Source organism: Heptranchias perlo, chromosome 19 (genome assembly GCF_035084215.1).
Source record: "Heptranchias perlo isolate sHepPer1 chromosome 19, sHepPer1.hap1, whole genome shotgun sequence".
NCBI lineage: Eukaryota > Metazoa > Chordata > Chondrichthyes > Hexanchiformes > Hexanchidae > Heptranchias > Heptranchias perlo.
Genome location: NC_090343.1, coordinates 48,240,127 through 48,261,138, shown reverse-complemented (window position 1 = coordinate 48,261,138; position 21,012 = coordinate 48,240,127). Strand labels below are relative to the sequence as shown.

The 21,012-nt window shown below is 44.8% G+C and overlaps 1 protein-coding gene and 1 pseudogene across 1 annotated transcript in view; one reads left to right on the top strand and one right to left on the bottom strand.

Annotated features, from left to right (window-relative positions):
* The window catches only part of rtf2 (replication termination factor 2), a 158,407-nt gene that overhangs the window by 120,345 nt on the left and 17,050 nt on the right, over positions 1–21,012 (bottom strand). Inside the window, exons 2-3 of the mRNA XM_068000730.1 lie at positions 9,672–9,766; positions 8,155–8,248 (exon numbers count right to left, since the gene is read on the bottom strand). Coding sequence (XP_067856831.1) covers positions 8,155–8,248; positions 9,672–9,766 — 189 coding nt within the window. The remainder of the gene's footprint in view (positions 1–8,154; positions 8,249–9,671; positions 9,767–21,012) is intronic.
* LOC137335499 (transcriptional activator protein Pur-alpha-like) lies at positions 1,533–7,785 on the top strand (annotated as a pseudogene).

Here is a 21,012-nt window from a genome sequence, read left to right as displayed (position 1 = left end):
GACCAATGTCCTCGAGGGGAGGTTCGCTAGTGCTGTGGTGGGGGGGGCGGGGTGGGTTTAAACTAATTTGGCAGGGGGGTGGGCACCAGGATGTAGCATTGGAAAGGAGAAACAAGGGGCACAAAGGATCGGGAAAGAAAGATGGCACTAGAGCAAGTAATAGTGCAGTATTAGGTGGGATCAGAGTGAGAGAGAGTACAAGTCTAGGACTGATTTGCAGTGCATGTTGTGAACAAGGTTGGTGAGCTGCAGGCGCAAATATCCACATGGGTAAGCACGGTTGGTGAGCTGCAGGCGCAAATACCCACATGGGAATATGATGTTGTGGCGATAATGGAGACCTGGCTCAAAAAAGGGCAGCTTTTGGTACTAAATATTCCTGGATACAAGGTGTTCAGGAAAGATAGGGAAGGAAAGAAAGGAGCGGGGTGGTGGCAGTATTGATTAAGTGGAATATTGCAGTACTGGAGAAAGATGATGTCCTGGAGGGGTCAAGGACAGAATCTATTTGGTTAGAGTGACTGGGTGTATTCTATAGGCCACCAACTAGTAGGATGGATATAGAGGAGCAAATTTGCAAGGAAATTACAGAGAGGTGCAAAAGCTATAGAGTAGTGATAACTGGGGACTTCAACTACCCTAATATAGACTGGGAAAATAATAATATAAAGGGCAAAGAGAGGGAGGAATTTTTGAAATGTGTTCAGGATAACTTTCTTGACCAGTGCGTTTCTGGCCCAACGAGGGAGGAGGCATTGCTGGACTTGGTTCAAGGAATGAAGCGAGCCAAGAGGAGCAAGTGTCAGTGGGAGAGCATTCAGGGAGCAGCGATCATAGTATCATAAAGTTTAGAGTAGCAATGGAAAAAGATACGGACCACACTAAAGTAAAAATACTCAATTGGAGGAGGGCCAATTTCAATAGGATGAGAACAGATCTGGCCCAGGTAAATTGGAATCAAAGATTGGCAGGCAAAACTGTAAGTGGGCAGCCTTTAAAGAGGAGATGGTTCAGGTACAGTCTAGGTACATTCCCAAGAGGCAGAAAGGTAGGGCAACTAAAGCCAGAGCTCCCTGGATGACAAAAGAGATAGGGAGTAAGATGAAACTGAAAAAAGGGGCGTATGACAGATGCCAGGTTGATAACACAAGTGAGAACCAGGCAGAATATAGAAAGTTCAGAGGGGAAGTGAAAAAGGAAATAAGAGGGGCAAAGAGAGAGCAGGAGAATAGACTGGCAGCCAACATAAAAGGGAATCCAAAATTCTTCTACAGGCATGTAAACAGTAAACGGGTAGTAAGAGGAGGGGTGGGGCCGATTAGGGACCATAAAGGAGATCCGCTCATGGAGGCAGAGGGGATGGTTGAGGTACTAAATGAGTACTTTGCATCTGTCTTTACCAAGGAAGAAGATGCTGCCAGAGTCTCAGTAAAAGAAGATATAGTTGAGATACTGGTTGGGCTAAAAATTGATGAAGAGGTACTAGAAAGGCTAGCTGTACTTAAAGTAGGTAAGTTGAGTTACTTCTAAAGATGGCCAACCTCCAGCAGCAGCAAGAGACCCAGGAGCTGGCCTCCAAGCGGTTGGACATCCAGAACAAGCGCTTCTACCTGGACGTGAAGCAGAACGCCAAGGGCCGCTTCATCAAGATCGCCGAGGTGGGCGCGGGCGGCAACAAGAGCCGGCTGACTCTCTCCATGGCGGTGGCGGCCGAGTTCCGCGACTACCTTGGGCATTTCATCGAGCACTACGCGCAGCTGGGCCTCTCGGACTCTGACGCTGGCCTGAGCTCCGACGAGCCCCGCCGTGCGCTGAAGAGCGAGTTCCTGGTGCGGGAGAACCGCAAGTACTACATGGACCTGAAGGAGAACCAGCGAGGTCGCTTCCCGCGCATCCTTAAATCGAGGCCCCGGCTTGGGGGGGACGCAAGGCCAGACCATCGCCCTGCCGGCCCAAGGGCTCATCAAGTTCAGGGACGTGCTGGCGAAGCTGATCAACGACTACGGCGTGGACGACGAGCCGTGCGGCCAGTCTGAGTTGCCCGAGGGCACGTCCATCACCGTGGACAGCAAGCGCTTCTTCTTCGACGTGGGCTCCAACAAGTACGGCGTGTTCATGCGAGTGAGGTAAAGCCCTCTTACAGGAACTCCATCACCATCCCCTATAAAGCCTGGTCCAAGTTCGGCAGCACCTTCAGCAAGTACGCCGAGGAGATGAAGGAGAACCAGGACAAACATCGGGACAAGAAGGAAAAAGCAGGAACTAAGTGTCACAAAACATATTTGAAAGTTCTTTATCTGAATGCACGTAGCATTAGTAACAAAATGGACGAGTTAACGGCACAAATAACTACGTATGGGTATGATCTTGTGGCCATTACAGAAACATGGCTGCAGGGTGACAACGACTGGGAATTAAATATGCCAGGGTATTTAACAATCAGGAAGGACAAGCAGGAAGGAAGGGGAGGTGGGGTGGCTATGTTAATAAAGGAAGGAATCACTAATACAGAGAAAAGATATTGGGACAAAGGATCAGGATAATGAAACAGTTTGGGTAGAGATAAGGAATAATAAGGGGCAAAAAACACTCGTGGGCGTAGTATATAGGTCTCCTAATAGTTGCAACTCTGCTCGAAGAAGTATTAATCAGGAAATAGTCGGGGCATGTAATAAGGGAACAGCTATAATTATGGGGGATTTTAACTATCATATTAACTGGACAAATCAAATTGGGCAGGGCAGCCTTGAGGAAGAGTTTATTGAGTGTATTAGGGATGGATTTCTTGAGCAGTATGTAACTGATCCTACAAGGGGGCAAGCAACCTTGGACCTGGTCCTGTGTAATGAGCCAGGATTAATTAATAATGTCCTAGTTAAGGATCCCCTTGGAATGAGTGACCATAACATGGTTACATTCCATATCCAATTAGAGGGTGAGAAGGTTGGTTCTCAAACAAGCATACTGAGCTTGAATAAAGGAGACTATGATAGTATGAGAGCGGAATGGATTAAAGTGGACTGGGAAAATAGATTAAAGGGTAAGGCGGTACATGAGCAGTGGTGTTCATTCAAGGAGTTATTTTACAACTTTCAAAACAAATATATTCCACTGAGGAAAAAAGGGTGTAAAAGAAATGACAGCCATCCGCGGCTAAGTAAAGAAATTAAGGATAGTATCCGACTAAAAACAAGGACATATAAGGTAGCCAAACTTAGTGGGAGGATAGAAGATTGGGAAGTCTTCAAAAGACAGCAAAAAGTAACTAAAGGATTGATTAAGAAAGGGAAGATAGATTATGAAAATAAATTAGCAAAAAATATAAAAACAGATAGCAAGGGTTTCTACAGTTATATAAAAAGAAAAAGGGTAGCTAAGGCAAACGTAGGTCCCTTAGAAGATGAGACCGGGAAATTAATGGTGGGAAACATGGAGATGGCAAAAATGCTGAACAAATATTTTGTTTCAGTCTTTATGGTAGAGGACACTAAGAATATCTCAACACTGGACAAACAGGGGGCTCTGGGGGGGGGGGGGGGGAGGAGCTAAATACGATTAAAATCACCAAGGAATTGGTACTTAGTAAATTAATGGGACTCAAGGCGGATAAATCCCCTGGACCTGATGGCTTACATACTAGGGTCTTGAGGGAAGTGGCAGTGGGGATTGTGGATGCTTTGGTAATAATTTTCCAAAATTCTCTGGACTCGGCAAAGGTCCCGGCAGATTGGAAAACTGCTAATGTAACACCCTTATTTAAAAAGGGTAGTAGGCAGAAGGCTGGAAATTATAGACCAGTTAGCCTAACATCTGTGGGTAAAATTTGAGTCTATTATTAAGGAGACAGTAGCAGAACATTTGGATAAACATAATTTAATAGGACAAAGTCAGCATGGCTTTACGAAGGGGAAGTCATGTCTGACAAATTTGCTTGAGTTCTTTGAGGACATAACGTACAGGGTGGATAAAGGGGAACCAGTGGACGTAGTGTATTTAGACTTCCAGAAGGCATTCGACAAGGTGCCACATAAAAGATTATTGCTCAAGATAAAGAATCACTGGATTGGGGGTAATATTCTGGCATGGGTGGAGGATTGGTTATCTAACAGGAAGCAGAGAGTTGGGATAAATGGTTCATTCTCGGACTGGCAACCAGTAGCCAGTGGTGTTCCGCAGGGGTTGGTGCTGGGTCCCCAACTCTTTACAATCTATATTAACGATTTGGAGGAGGGGACCGAGTGTAACATATCAAAGTTTGCAGATGATACAAAGGTGGGAGGGAAAGTAAAGTAGAGAGTGAGGAGGACATAAAAAACCTACAAGGGGATATAGACAGGCTGGGTGAGTGGGCGGAGATTTGGCAGATGCAATACAATATTGGAAAATGTGAGGTTATGCACTTTGGCAGGAAAAACCAGAGAGCAAGTTATTATCTCGATGGCAAGAGACTGGAAAGTACTGCAGTACAAAGGGATCTGGGGGTCCTCGTGCAAGAAAATCAAAAAGTTAGTATGCAGGTGATCAAGAAAGCCAATGGAATGTTGGCTTTTATTGCTAGGGGGATAGAATATAAAAACATGGAGGTATTGCTGCAGTTATATAAGGTATTGGTGAGACCACACCTGGAATACTGCATACAGTTTTGGTGTCCATACTTAAGAAAAGACATACTTGCTCTCGAGGCAGTACTCGGTTAATCCCGGGGATGAGGGGGCGGACATACGAGGAGAGGTTGAGTAGATTGGGACCCTACTCATTGGAGTTCAGAAGAATGAGAGGCGATCTTATTGAAACATATAAGATTGTGAAGGGGCTTGATCGGGTGGATGCGGTGAGGATGTTCCCAAGGATGGGTGAAACTAGAACTAGGGGGCATAATCTTAGAATAAGGGGCTGCTCCTTCTAAACTGATGAGGGGAAACTTCTTCACTCAGAGGGTGGTAGTTCTGTGGAATTTGCTGCCCCAGGAAGCTGTGGAAGCTACATCATTAAATAAATTCAAAGCAGAAATAGACAGTTTCCTAGAAGTAAAGGGAATTAGGGGTTACGGGAAGCGGGCAGGAAATTGGACATGAATTTAGATTTGAGGTTAGGATCAGATCAGCCATGATCTTGTTAAATGGCGGAGCAGGCTCAAAGGGCCAATTGGCCTACTCCTGCTCCTATTTCTTATGTTCTTATGTCACCCGGTCAGGATGGGATTCATCCTAGGTTGCTGAGGGAAGTAAGGGTGGAAATTGCAGAGGTACTGGCCATAATCTTTCAGACATCCATAGATACGGGGGTGGTGCCAGAGGACTGGAGAATTGCAAATGTTACACCCTTGTTCAAAAAAGGGTGTATGGATAAACCCAGCAACTATAGGCCAGTCAGTTTAACCTCAGTGGTGGGGAAACTTTTAGAAACGATAATCCGGGACAGAATTAACAGTCACTTGCACGAATGTGGATTGATTAACAAATCCATGCTGGCTTTCCCTAAAGGCAAATCGTGTTTATCTAACCTGATAGAGTTTTTTGATGAGGTAACAGAGAGGGTAGATGAGGGCAATGCAGTTGATGTGGTGTATATGGACTTTCAAAAGGTGTTTGATAAAGTGCCGCATGGTAGGCTTATCATCAAGATTGCGGCCCATGGAATAAAGGGGGCAGTGGCAACATGGATACAGAATTGGCTACATGACAGGAAACAGAGAGTAGTGGTGAACGGTTGTTTTTCAGACTGGAGGGAGGTGTTCAGTGGTGTTTCCCAAGGGTCGGTGCTGGGACCACTGCGTTTCTTGATATGTATTCATGACTTGGGCTTGGGTGTACAGGGCACAATTTCAAAATTTGCAGAAAACACAAAACTTGGAAGGGTAGTCAACAGTGAGGAGGATAGTGATAGACTTCAAGAGGATATAGACAGCAAATCTGGTGGCATGGACGGACACATGGCAGATAAAATTTAACGCAGAAAAATGCAAAGTGTTACATTTCGGTGGGAAGAACGAGAAGCGGCAATATAAACTAGAGGGCACAACTCTAAAAGGGTTACAGGAACAGAGAGATCTGGGGGTATATATGTACAAATCGTTGAAGGTGGCAGGGCAGGTTGAGAAAGCGGTTAAAAAAGCAAACGGGATCCTGGGCTTTATAAATAGAGGCAGAGTACAAAAGTATGGACGTCATGATGAACCTTTATAAAACACTGGTTTGGCCACAACTGGAGTATTGTGTCCAGTTCTGGGCACCGCACTTCAGGAAAGAGGTGAAGGCCTTAGAGAGGGTGCAGAAGAGATTTACTGGAATGATTCCAGGGATGAGGTACTTTAGTTACGAGTATGGAGTGGAGGAGCTGGGGTTATTCTCCTTGGAACAGAGAAGGTTGCGAGGAGATTTGATAGAGATATTCAAAATCATGAAGAGTCTAGACAGAATTGATAGAGAGAAACTGTTCCCATTGGCGGTAGGCTCAAGAGCCAGAGGACATAGATTTAAGGTGACATGAGGAAAAGCTTTTTTTTACACAGGGAGTGGTTAGGATCTGGAATGTACTGCCCGAGGGGGTGGTGGAGGCAGATTCAATCATGGCCTTCAAAAGAGAACTGGATAAGTACTTGAAAGGAAAAAATTTGCAGGGTTACGGGGAGAGGACGGGGGAGTGGGGCTCGCTGGATTACTCTTGCATAGAGCCGGCGCAGACTTGATGAGCCAAATGGCCTCCTTCCATGCTGCAACCTTTCTATATGTTGCACCATGACAGTATGGGACAGGCTTGGACCAGGGGGTCTTTTCCTGTCCTTTGTATTCGTATGTTCATAACACATTTCAGATAGAAGATCACTGATCTATCTGGCCAACCCATCCAATTTTTCCGTTTCTTTCCTGCAAGGTATCTCATTTCAATAATGCACCATCTCCTTTCCCCAATCTAAGTCTCAATGCTCTGTCACCTCTCCCCCCACCTAGAGTCCTCAATTCTCTCTGCCCCAAGTTACAATGCTCTTCAACCTCCTCTGCCCACCCCAAATCCACAACACTCTACAACTTCCTGAGTCCCTATGCTTTCACATCTGCTCTTTGTCCCAAGTAGTAATGCTCTGCCACCTGCTCTGTGCCAACTCCAAATGCTCAGCCACCTATTCTCTCTGCCCCAAGTCACAATGCTCAACTGCCATCTCCTTTGCCCAGAATCCCAATGCTCTGCCATCATCTCTCCTGCCTCTAATCCAAATACTCTGCTCCTGGCAAACCCTGCCCAGAATCCAATGGATATGCTAACTCCACTCCCTAGCCAAGTTCCAATTCATTGCCACTTGCTTTCGCCACAATGATTCCCCGACACCCTTTCATTTCTCCCCATCATGGATCCCCTGAAAGCCCTGCTGTCACCTCTCGCTGCTGTGCCATCATCTCTTTCTGGCCTGGGCCTCAATGTTCTGCTATTTCATGCTTCCTGTACCAGCCAAAGCACTCACTCCTCCTCAAAATTCACAACCTCAGCTCCCAGCAAGTAAATCACAGTCCCCTAACTTTATCATTGCAACAAAAGTAACCAATCACACCATTGAATCCCCTACAACTCTAACCTCCCTTTTCTTCTCCATGGCTTTTTTCTCTTTACTAACCTGCTGTGACTTTTCCTCAATTTTCCGAAGTAACATTCTCAATGTTATCCTGCATCTGAAACCTATTTGAGAACATTTCCTGTGAGACTCTACTGTCCTCCCTATCTCACATTACAGTAACTCAAACTCTACTTCCTCTGTCAGCATCGTTCACCACCACTCCATACCTCTGCTAGCAGGTCACCATCCTCAGTTATCTCTCCTAAGAAGTACCAGCCACGTGCTTTGTATACAAAAGTGTCTGAAGCAGTCTCAGGACAAAAGAACTCCTTACATCCAGGGAAGGTAGTGGGTAGAGATAGGGATGGTGTGGGGGTGGGGGGGGAATAAAGAGAAAAACAGGTAGCCTAGGGAAGAAAAAAATTGGGCTGAGGGGGAAACGACAGAGAGAAGAAAAAACTGAACACAAACGAGAAGAGGAGGGAAAAGAAACATAAATGGAGGGAAAGCAGGAAACCATCAGAAGATGCAGTTCTGCATGTGGAACGGATGCCCAGCTTTATAGCCATACATGTGTTAATTCGTCAGTCAATTAACAGACTCACCTTAAGGCTCTTGATGTGTGCTGCAGTCTCTATGATACATTTCTCTGGAGATTTGTCCAGTAAGTATTCAATGACAGCGTCTTTGTTGTACAATCTAAAATGAAAACAATAATTTGTCAGACAGAGCATCAACACCAAATGCTAAGTAACAGATAAAGGACTGCAGTAAAGAGGGGAAAAAAATGAATTGAACAATGAAAACACTGTGCACATTGAGACAAGACCCGTGAAACTCAAGAATTATAGCATCCTTGAAGCTGTTTACACTTCACGATGGGAGAGTGATTACTTTCTTTGTACATAAGATCATATTACTGAGGTAATCCATTTCAGTAGCACTATTGAGTCATTCAACACCAAAGAACCATGGTCTATAATCTGGCCTGTCCATAACCCTTGGCTGGGAATAGAGACCAGGGCTTGCCAGCCAATTCTCTTACACACTTTCAGACCCCCAGAAAAAGCAAACAGGGGTGCAGAAACACTCAATAATGACATATATTCCAATAAGAGACCTGTATCTGCTCCAATTGACCTAATGGGCCTTTCCCCAATCTGGTGCAATGGGGAACTCCCAGGTACAGTCACTATGGGTAGGTTCTGAACCTAGCCCAAGCAAAGCATCACCAGGATAGACCTACTCCTCGACAGATGCCAGATTATGGCCTTTCGATCAGTGGCAAATTCAAGATCATCCAACATGATCCAGTTTGCTAACTCAAAATTAAAAACTTCCCCCAGGACCCCACCAACACTCTGCGAGCCAACTGCCCCCACCGCCCCCCGCCAACAGCACCACACCTACACTCCCCAACAAACTCCTCAAACACATCTCCATTCTTTGTACCATGTTTACTTCCAGATCAAAGGATTGCACAAAGGCCTAAATTTTCCAGTTAGGGGCAGAGATGCCTCTCTGACCTCAGCTGACTTCCTACGTGCTAGATGTAACAAGCTAGGCGCAAGCTCCTGGACCTTTGCTGGGGTAGTTGGGCCAAACTGGGGCTGGAAACTTATTGTGGTGGGTCTTGGAATTTGAGAAAGGCGGCAACCTTTGAGCTGCCTGTAATATCCAAAAACATTTTCTCAAAAATTTCTGCTGCTGCTCCTGGGCCATGCTTCTAGAGCGATTGCACAGGCTCGTCTGTTTAAAAAAACCCTCTACAGCTCCCTCTACTGACCTTTGAACACTTGACACCTGCCTCACTTAATCCCACGTTTTTATGTTTTAAAACTCCTTGGGAGCGGCCTGTGACAGCCTTAGTGATTCTTATTTGTGACGGTATAAATGGATCAATGCACTGTGAGCAGTACTCCCATTCTTGCCGCCATTGCTGGGGAAATTCTATCCAAAATCTCTCTGGTCAAAAATGATAAAACAGGGAAATAATTATAGGGAGGCATCACAGAGAGGTATCGGTAAGTGTATATAGTTTCCCTGCACATCAAAAGCATTTAGGATTATAAGACAATTCTGATGAATACTCTCAACTGTGTTCTCATAGTTTAGCTCCTACCTGCCAAGCTCACAAGCAACTATGGGCTTCCTCAGTGGTGCTTGACTGATAGCACAGTAATTCCAGCGGGCAACCAATTCGGCATTTTTATCAACCTGAAAAAAAACACAAACCAATGAAAATACAGTATGGCAAAAAAAGTGTTTTACAATGGGAGAATGAAATCTATTACATTGCTCAACATGGATTCCTTGCGATCAAGATATGAGACAAGAGGAAGCTTTAAGTTGATTGATTTTAGATCATTTCAATTCAAAGAACTGAAAAATCTAATGCAGGCAAATTGTTCACTGTGGTAAAGGTTCAAATATCAGGGGACACAAAGTTACAAATTAGGAGTAAGAAAGGAAGTCAGACAGAACATATTCAGACAAAGGGTGATAGAGTTGTGAAGTTAGCAGGGAAGGCCACTGTTGGTGACAGTATAAGTTGAAGAGTCAATTGAATGAGAAGGAATTGAGGGATATGGTAAGAAGATAGATAGGTGGTATTAGAAGTTTAGGGTCTTGCTTTTGATGTCCTTTTGGGGACAGTGGTGCTAGTCACTCCCGTAAGTGCTCTGAGCATCTTATATTAAGGGGTATGCTCGTACAGCCCAATATTCAACTGTAAGCTAGTGTAACCCAGGGGTGTACCAGTTGTAATACATTGTAACCTGAATTGGATACTTGTGTCTTTTGCATTTTGTGCTCCTTCAATCTCTCTGAAGACAGCTCATTAAACTGCTTTGTTTCATAGCACATGGTTGAATTCGAAGAGTACAACTTGCCATTGCATAATTATATAAAACAATGAACATGTCATACTTCTCCAGATGGGTCATGTTGCTTAACTTAAAAAAAATCTAACTACACCTCTGCATTCTAAAATTCTCTAAGCCTTTTCTAGGCCTCACTACCCTTGTAGCTTTCTGATAAAAACTTGACTGACTTTGCAGTCTTTTCTGGACCTTACTGGCTGCCTGTGTGTCTATTTTTTTTCATCTCCCTCTGTTCACAGCCAGAAAGAACCAGAGACTCAACATAATGGGTGAGCAGTATTTATCCTAACTCGCACCAAGTCCCGTTCACCCATCACCCCTGTGCTCACTGACCTACATTGGCTCCCATCCGGCTACGCCTCGATTTTAAAATTCTCATCCTTGTTTTCAAATCCCTCCATGGCCTCACCTCCTCTGTAACCTCCTCCATCCCTACAACCCTCAAAGATATCTGCACTCCTCCAATTCTGGCCTCTTGCACCTCTCTATTTTCTTGTCTCCACCATTGACGACCGTGCCTTCAGCTGCCTAGATCCTTATCTCTGGAATTCCCTCCCTAAACGTCTCCAGCTTCTCTACCTCTCTCTCCTCCTTTAAGACACTCCTTAAAACCTACCTCTTTGACTAAACTTTTTGGTCACCTCTCCTTATGTGGCTCGGTGTTGAGTTCTGTTTGATAACACTCCTGTGAGGTGCTCGACATGTTTTACTACATTAACGGTGCTATATAAATGCAAGTCGTTGTTGTTGAATAATAGCAGGACTTAAAGGGTTAAATTATGAGGACATGTCGCATAAACTTGGTTTGTATTCCCTTGAGTTTAGACAATTGAGGGGTGATCTAATCAAAGTCTTCAAAATGATAAAGGGATTTGATAGGGTAGATATGGAGAAAGTATTTCCTCTGGTTGGGGAATTCAGAACAAGGGGGCACAATCTTAAAATTACAGCTCGACCATTTAGGAGTGAAATCAGAAAGCACTATCACACCAAGGGTAGTAGAAATCTGGAACTCTCTCCCTAAAAGGCTGTGGATGCTGTGAATTGAAATTTTCAAGACTGGGATAAATAGATTTTAATCCAAGGGATTATGGATCAAAGGTGGCTAAATGGAGTTGAGATACAGATCAGCCATGATCTAATTGAATGACGTAATAGGCTCGAGGGGTTGAATGGCTCCTGTTCCTATGTTCCAGCCATTCTAATCTGCAGTTTCACACTAGATCCACATACGTTGCCCAACTCTCTGGCTTAGTAACCAGTTACATCTGCATTATCCCTGCTTCTCAGCATTTTAAAAACTATTTCATGACCCTTCTCTGTCTTCGTTTCTCCAATTAAACGGTTCTTTTCTGAGTCTCTTTTGATAGCTTACAGCTCTTCGGTTCTGAGATTATCATCATCACTCCTTTCTAAGCACCTTCCAATGTACCAACATATTCAAATATAGCTTTGTTTTATAACTCCAGTTTTGCCGGCTACAATTCATATTCCACAGCTTCCCAACCAAGACAGGTAGTGTGGTATAATGCAGTGGAGAAGATGAAAAATAGGCACGACCGGTCTGGGGGGCAGCGAGCAGTGAAGTTTTACAGGGGTCTGCTCTAAGTGTTGTGCTGTTTACAACACTCACAATCAATTCAACAGACCTAAAATATCTTCAAAAGCCTTGCATACAGAATTTCATTTGGCTTCTGAAAATTCAAGTAAATTGTATACTGTTGACCTATAAATAAATTTCAAATTTCTGAGGTGTAGCCTATTACTTTAAAAACTATTTGACTATACCTAATATATTGAACACTGATAAAATCCAGTAAAGAGTCAAAAATGCTCCCCAATGACAATGTTGAACAAACTGATGATAAATTTCCAATTCATTGCTCTCCAGTTTTATGATCATCAGGAAAACATTCTCTATTTTCCAGCCCTCAGATACAGCCACTTATATTTATAGAACTCCAGAAATATTCAGAGATTTACCTATTTCCTCTCTTTGCCTAAAGGGCCAAAGGGTTCAAAGTCACCCGGTCCAGATGCCCTGCACACGTAGAGCAGGTAAAATCCCACTATTTAATGAAAAATAGGAGATTTTTTTCCCCTTCAAAATAAACAACCTGCTAACAAAATAGCAGGGTGGGTGGCTTTGAAACATTATATTTCTGAGAATGCAATTTGTACACCGACTCATTAATTACATAGGAAAAAAAAACACTTTCCCCCATTTTTCATTGAGAAATTTTATCTCCCGAATGTATTATCTTCCCAATACATGCTTTTCTGACCTTTACCCATGAACTGATGCACAAATCCGTGCTTGGACCAAGCATGGTAAATTTATTTGCTTAAACCACATTAGGATTTATCCATATAACAAAAATTAGAATCTTGAGTGCTAGGTTTGGCAGTTAACATAGAGTTACATAGAACATACAGCACAGAAACAAGCTATTTGGCCCAACAGATCCATGTCAGTGTTTATGCTCCACATGAGCCTCCTCTCTCCCTACTTCATCTAACCTTATCAGTATATCCTTCTACTCCTTTCTCCCTCATGTATTTATCCAGCTTCCCCTTATATACATCTATGCTAGTCACCTCAACTACTCCTTGCGGTGGTGAGTTCCACATTCTAACCCCGCTCGGTGTAAGGAAGTTTCTCCTGAATTCCCTATTGGATTTATTAGTGACTATCTTATATTTATGGCCCCTAGTTCTGGTTTCCCCTGCAAGTGGAAACATTTTCTCTATCTCTTTCTCTAAAGACCTCTACCGGGACACCCTCAGTCTTTTTTCTAGAAAAAAAAGAGCCCCAGCCTGCTCAATCTTTCCTGATAGGTATAACCTCTCAGTTCTGGTATCATCCTAGTAAATCTTTTTTGCACCTTCTCCAGTGCCTCTAAATCCTTATTATAATGTGGTGACCAGAACTGTTCACAGTGCTCCCAAGTGTGGTCTGACCAACGTTCTATACAAGTTTAACATAACTTCTCTGCTTTTCAATTCTATCCCTCTAGAAATGAACCCCAGTGCTTGGTTAGCTTTTTTTAATGATCTTATTAACTTACGTCACTACTTTTAGTGATTTGTATATCTGTACCCCCATATCCCTCTGCTCCTCTACCCCATTTAGGCTATTATCCAAGCAGTACGTTGCCCCCTTATTCTTCCTACCAAAATGTAATATCTCGCACTTATCTGTATTGAAATTCATTTGCCAATTACACACCCATTCTGCAAGTTTATTAATGTCATCCTGTATTTTTTTGCAAGCCTCCTCGGTATTAACTATACCTCCCAATTTGGTTTTGTCCGCAAATTTTGAAATTGTATTTCCGATACCAGAGTCCAAATCGTTTATGTAACAGTGGTCTCAGTACCGATCCCTGTGAAATACCACTTCCCACCTTTTGGCAATTTGAGTAACTACCTTTAACCCCTACTCTGTTTTCTATTTTGTAGCCAGCTTGCTATCCATTCTGCTACTTGTCCCCTGACTCCACCTTAGTCATGAGTCTACAATGTGGTACCTTATCAAAGACCTTTTGAAAATCCAATTATATTACATATACTTCATTACCCTTGTCTACCCTTTGTGTTACTTCTTCAAAGAATTCAATAAGGTTGGTCAAGCATGACCTTCCCTTTTGAAATCAGTGGTGACTATTCTTCATTATATTTTTTGGTTTCTAGATGTTTTTCTATTACATCTTTGAATAAGGATTCCATTATCTTTCCTACCACCGACGTTAAGCTAATTGGTCTATAGTTTTCTGAAATTGTTCTATCTCCTTTTTTAAATACAGGAATCACATTAACTGTCCGCCAGTCCTCTGGCACTATTCCCTTTCCTAGTGAATTTTTATACATGTGTAATAGTGCCTCTGCTGTCTCTTCCATAACTTCTTTTAATATGCATGGATGCAATCCATCCGGACCAGGGGTTTTATCCTCCCTAAATTTGATTACTTTATCTATTATCTCTCCCCTTTCTATCTTAAATGTCTGTGGAGCAGCAGTAAACAAATGCAATTATGCAGCGCCTTTAGTGTAGAAAAATGTCCCAAGGCGCTTCAGAGACATAGAGAGGAGAAAAGGAAACCGAGTCAAGGAAGGAGGGTAATCAAAAATTTAGTCAAAGAGGTGGGTCTTAAAGGAGGAGAGGAAAGTGGAGAGTCAGAGGGGTATAGGGAGGGTATTGCAGAGCATACGACTGGGCGGCTGAAGGCACAGTCCCCAACAGTGGGGCGGAGGGATGCACAAGAGATCAGAGCCAGAGGTACAGAATGTTTTGGGGAGGCAGGCTGGAGGAGGTTAGGGAGACGTGGGACCATGAAGGGATTTTAAAGACGAGGATGAAAATTTAAAATTTGAGGTGCTGGAAAACCAGGAGCCAATGCAGGACTTGGTGTGGGATAGGATCCAAGCAACAGAATTTTGGATGAGCTGAAATTTAGAGGGTGGAGGATGGGAGACCAGCCAGGAGAGCATTGGACTAGTCGAGTCTGGAGGTTACAAAGGAATGAAGAAGGTTTCAGCAGCAAACAGACTGATGCAAGAGCAGAGGCAGGTAATGTTATGGAGGTAGAAGTAGGCGGTCTGTGATGGAGACGATATGGGATCAGAAGCTCAGCACAGGGTCAAATATGACACCAAGGTTGCAAACATTCTGGTTCAGCCTGATAAAGTGGCTGAGAAGGAGAGGAGCCACCGGGGAGAGCTTGTGGTTGGAGATGAAGATGATGGCTTTGGTCTGCCTAATGTTTAGCTGGAGAAAACTATGGCTCATCCAAGACTGGATATCAGACAAGCAGTATGACAACTCAGACACAGTGGAGGGGTCGAGAGAGATGGTTGAGAGGTCGAGTTGAGTGTCGTTAGTGGATGGTGTCAGCTTGTGACTGGGGTGGCTAAGGATAGATTCTTCAGGGGTTCCTGAGCTAGCAGTGCAGGAGCGGGAGGAGAAGCCATTGATGGAGATGCTTTGGCTACGATTGGATAAGTGAGGGTGGAACCAAGCGAGGGCAGTCCTACTGAGTGAGGCCACAAAAGAGAATTGTTGGAGGATAATGGTGTAGTAAACCATATCAAAGGCTGCAGAGACATCAAAAATGGATAATGCACCATGACCATGGTCACGGTAATAGACAATGATATTTGTGACTGTGGTTAGGGCTGTTTCAGTACTTTGGCAGGATTAGAAACCTGATTGGAGCGATTCAAACGGAGAGCTGCGGGAAGCATGGGAATTGGGGGGCATTCAAGGATTTGGGTAGGAAAGGGAGGCTGGAGATGGGGTGGTAGCATGCAAGGACAGAGGGGTCAAGGGGGGGGGGTTTGAAGAGGTGATGATAGCAGCTTTGAAAGGAAGGGGTACAGTATCTGAGGAGAGGGACCACTTGCAATGTCAGCTAGTATGAAAGCTAGAAAGGGAAGTATGTTGGTCAGTTGTTCTTTTTTAAAAAACGAATTCATTCTCGGGATGTAGGCGTCACCAGCAAGGCCAGCATTTATTGCCCATTCCTAGCAGGGATGAGGTCAGGGGAGCAAGAGGTGGATCTAATGGAAAAGATGAGTTTGGGGGGGGGGGGGAGCGGAGACATGACAGGAGGGAGAAGAGAAAACAGAGAAATGTGGGTTCAGGGCTAGGACAGCGAGGACCTTGGGGGAGGTATTTTTTATTTCAAAATATACTTTATTTCATAGAATTTAAAAGGTACACACAGGTCAACGTAAATATCACAATTCCAAACCAGTACAATTCAAACCAAGAACACTACAGATCGTACACAAAGTGATCCCATTATTACAATTCAAACACAGTATTTATTATAACTCATGGTGTACAATACAAGGTGGGGTGGCCTTTCCCCATAGAGCCCTTGCGTAGGCCACACCTCGCCTCAGTGCGTCCCGCAGCACGTACCCCTGGACCTTGGAGTGTGCCAGTCGGCAACACTCGGTTGTGGACAGTTCCATCAGCTGGAAGACCAGCAGGTTTCGGGCAGACCAAAGGGCCTCCTTCACCGAGTTGACGGTCTTCCAGCAGCAGTTGATCTCTGAGACGCACACCGAGACAGATAACAGTCTGTAGAGCACAGTGTCCTGTGTTACCGAACTGTTTGGGAAGAACCAGGACAGATACCAACTGTCTCTCTACACTCTCTGAGCAAAAGGGCAGCCCATCAGGGGATGGAAGATGGTCTCCTCCCCGCCACAGCCTCGAGGGCAGATCGCAGTGGCGCTGAGGTTCCGTGCATGTTGGAAGGACCTCACCACCATCCAGGCTACATCCTGGTGCCTGGTCAGTTCCGGCGATGAGACATTCTGCCAAATGGCGTCGACCATATGGTCGGGGAAGAAACCGATCAAGTCCACCCTCTCCGTTCCTTGCAGAACTCTTAGAACGTTTTGTGTCAATCACTGTCTGATGGCCTTATGGTCGAAGGGAACTGCTCCACCTGGGACAGGTTGGAGGGGGAAAACGGAACGGTCCAGCTGGACAGGATGTCCTGCGCCTGCTCAGCCAGCGTGGCCACACCCAGCCTTCTCAGTGTGTTGGACAGGTAGAAACTCAGCACGTAGTGACACTTGGTGTTTGTGTACTTTGGCTCTACACATATCCTGAGGCAGCCACGCACAAAGGTGGCCATCAGGATCAGAGCAGCATTGGGGATTCTCTTCCCCCCTTTGTCTGGGGGCTTGTACATGGTGGCCCTGCGGACACATTCTACCTTGGACCTCCAAACAAAGTGGAAGATAGCTTGGGTGATTGTGACGGCGGAGTTATGGGGAATGGGCCAGACCCTGGCCATGTAGAGCAACACTGCGCGTTGGAGGTTTGACGGTGGGCATGGGGAAGCAGCGGAGCAGCTGAATGATCTCCATCTTACTGTCAAAGAGGCCCTCCCACTTGTCATTGGAGGTGGGGGTGGAAGGTGCAAAGGACAGGGTCTGAGTTCTCATACAGCTTGTCTGATATCCAATCTTGGATGTGTGCAGTTTTCTCCAGATAAACATTAGGAAGACCAAAGCCAATGTCTTCAGCCCCAACCAAAAATGATCCGAGTAGTGGGTGGTTTTGGCATTGAAGAGTGAGCCCCAATAGCGCTTGATGTGGTCCAGCAAGATCAGGTGATGGATGGATGATTATGCGCCAGATAAGCTCAAGTCTGTGCCCTTTGAACTTAAGGGAGCGGAGATAGGAGCCACACCAAGGGAATGACCCAGATGAGAGGGACTAAAGGTTTTGCTGGTGACAAGAGCATCAAAAATAGTAGTGAGGGAGTGGTTGACTAAACAGACAGCTGCAGAAGCATCGCAGTAAATGAAGTGCCAAAGCCTAGGCAGTTGGGAGTTTCAAAATGCAGTTGTAAATGACGTGAGGGAGTTTGTTTTTCCAGTTGTGGGCGCAGAAGTGGGGTGCAAGGAGGTAGTGGGATTTGGATGGTGAGGGGCACAAGGAAGTTGTTGAAGTTGCCTTTGTGATCAGTGATCGAGACAATGGGATTAGAGGCCACAGAAGATGTCATGGTCAAGGAGGTGGCCATGAGCTGGTCTCGGAGGTGGCCATGAGCTGGTCTCATGAAGGGTCTAGACAGGGTAGATAGAGAGAAACTGCTCCCATCGGTGAAAGTGTCAAGAACCAAAGGACATAGATTTAAGGTGATTGGCAAAAGAAAAAAAGATGACATGAGGAAAAACATTTTTCCACAGCGAGTGGTTAGGATCTGGAATGCACTGCCCGAGGGGGTGGTGGAGGCAGATTCAATCATGGCCTTCAAAAGGGAACTGGATAAGTACTTGAAAGGAAAAATATGCAGGGCTATAGGGATAGGGCAAGGGAGTCGGACTAGCTGGATTGCTCTTGCATAGAGCAGGCACAGACCTGATGGGCTGAATGGCCTCCTTCCGTGCTGTAACCTTTCTATGATTCTAAGAGCTTATATGGATGGAGAGGTGTTGGGAGGACAGGAGGGCAATGACTGGATAGGAGAAAGGGCAAGGTTGGAGACTGAAATAACTGAGGATAAGGAATCGCTCAGTATAGAAGCCAATGAAAGGAGAGAAGATATCTCCAGGAGAAATGAAGTGCAGGGCTTAGGGGGTTGTAGACACCAAGGATTTTAAAGGAGAGGTGAGGAGGTGAAACAAGGTGAGGTACTTGAAGTGAAGAGAAGGTGCCAGCAGAAGGAAGAGACCAAGGTATGACTTGGTGATAAAGGTCACACCACAGCAATTAGGGTAGGGTAAGTGGTGGAAAGATGATCTGTTGGCAGATGGGGTGAGCGGGACAGGAAGGAGGATGGCAATGTTAGCTCCCAGCGGGTACACTAAGCGGGATGTTGGCAAGAGAGGAGGATGGGGCAATTGGAGCTGCTCCTAAAGTGGCAGTGACAGATGGTTTGATCGGTCCTTTGGAGAATGCCAAGAGTGGTATAGAGGGTACCTATGGGCTTATTCAAGGAGGATTCAAGCCTGGGATGGCACAAGAGAGTTGGAAGGCAGGAGTAGAAATGGGTTGGGTAGAGATTGGAGGAGGCAAAGTGCCTGTGATGGGAGAAATGAAAGATGGTATGACTAGGTGACAGAAGGAGACAGGAGAGAAGGGGTCGAGAGGAGCCAAGAGGAAACAAAGGGAGATTGAAGTAATGAGCTCGGGCTCCGTTGTGGCAGCCAAAACATGCATGCAAATAGAAACGGAGAGAATTTGGGTTGCATAAACATACCAGAGATTAGAAAAGAAATGTCCTGGTCATAAACAGAGCATCTTCCCCCCCGCCCCCCCCAATTGAATCAGATGGGTTAAAAATGGTAGAATATTTGATTAACCAACTGTCACCCCACAGGAGCAAAACTTCACTGAACATAGGAACAGGAGTAGGCCATTCAACCCCTTGAGTCTGTTCCGCCATTTAATTAGATCATGGCTGATCTGTACATCAACTCTAATTACTCGCCTTTGATCCATATCATTGGATCAACAACCTCAAACACTGAAGCACTCCGCAGAGCAAAGCTCACACATTCAAAAGAAATTGTCCTTTTTATGAGTCTCTCTCTGCAGGTTTAGTGGTAAAGGCACTGATCCCCAGTCTATCCTGATTGTTTAGTGGGTAAAGGCACCAATCCTTGGTTGCGATGATTTCCTAATGGTCTATTGGGTAAGGATACCGATCCACAGTCTATGCTGATTCCTCGATGGTTTACTAAGTAAAGATACTGATCCCTTGTCTGTGCCTAGTCCTAATGGTTGAGCGGGTAAAGGCACAACCCCTGGTCATTGCTGAGTCCACAAAAGGCTACATTTTATTGCTAGATCAGTTGAGTGAGTGCAAGTCAGATAACATGCTAAAACTGTACAATACCCTGGTCAGAGTGCACCTCAAGTACCGAACACAGTTTTAGTCATTACAACATAGGGCAAACATCCAAAGGAGGCAGTGCAGAGAAGTGCCACAAGGCTGATCTCTAGCACCAAAGGACTGAGTTACAAGGAAAGACTAGAGAAACTGGGGACTTAAAAGGAGGCAATGTGAGGGGACCTTACAGCAGTACGAAAGATATTAAATGGCCTATGTAAGTAAATCTGGAGCACTACTTTGAGGATGCCAGTATACTAGAACAAGGGGGTACGGGTCAAATTAGTGAAAAGGTTTAGAGCAGATATCAGAACTTTTTCAGGCAAATACAAACTTAGAACAGCCTTCCAGGTAGGGTAGTGGAGGCAAGAACCTGAGCTTCATTGAAGATGACATGATGGAAAGAATGTAAGTTATTTTAGTTCTCAATGAATGAGCTAAGATATGCTCCCTCATCTGTATATATCATGTGTGAACACCACAGTACCCGGTTCACTATAAAGTTTACAAGCACTACCACAATTGCTACCATCAAGTGGTTTCTTTTGGCAATATCACACGATTCTGAATCAAGGGCCATTTGCTATCCAATATTTTAGGAAACTTCCATGGTGCTAAAGTGCTACATGCACTTTTGTGCCAAGTGTGACCTGGAAAGGGGGGAAGGGGTGAGAGAGGACACAGCAACACTTTCTCTGCAATGGATGCATTGGTACTGTAACAAATATTTACAAAGATGATAATTTCAACAACAACAACTTGCATTTATATAGCATCTTTAATGCAGTAAAGCATCCCAAGGCGCTTCACAGGACCGTTACCAAACAAAATTTGACACCGAGCCATATAAGGAGGTATTAGACAAGTGACTAAAAGCTTGGTTAAAGAGCTAGGTTTTAAAGAGCATCTTAAAAGGAGGCGAGAGAGGTAGAGAGCCGGAGAGGTTTAGGAAGGAAATTCTAGGCCACCAATGGTGGAGCGATCAAAATCGGGGATGTACAAGAGGCAAGAATTGTAGGAGTGCAGAGATCTAAAAGGGTTGTGCGGCTGGATGAGATTACAGAGATAAGGAGGCGTGAGGCCATGGAGGGATTTGAAAACAAGGATGAGAATTTTAAAATTGAGGCATTCACAGACCAGGAGCCAATGCAGGTCAGTGAGCACAGGGGTAATAGGTGAATGGGACTTGGTGCGAGTTAGGATACGGACAGCAGAGTTT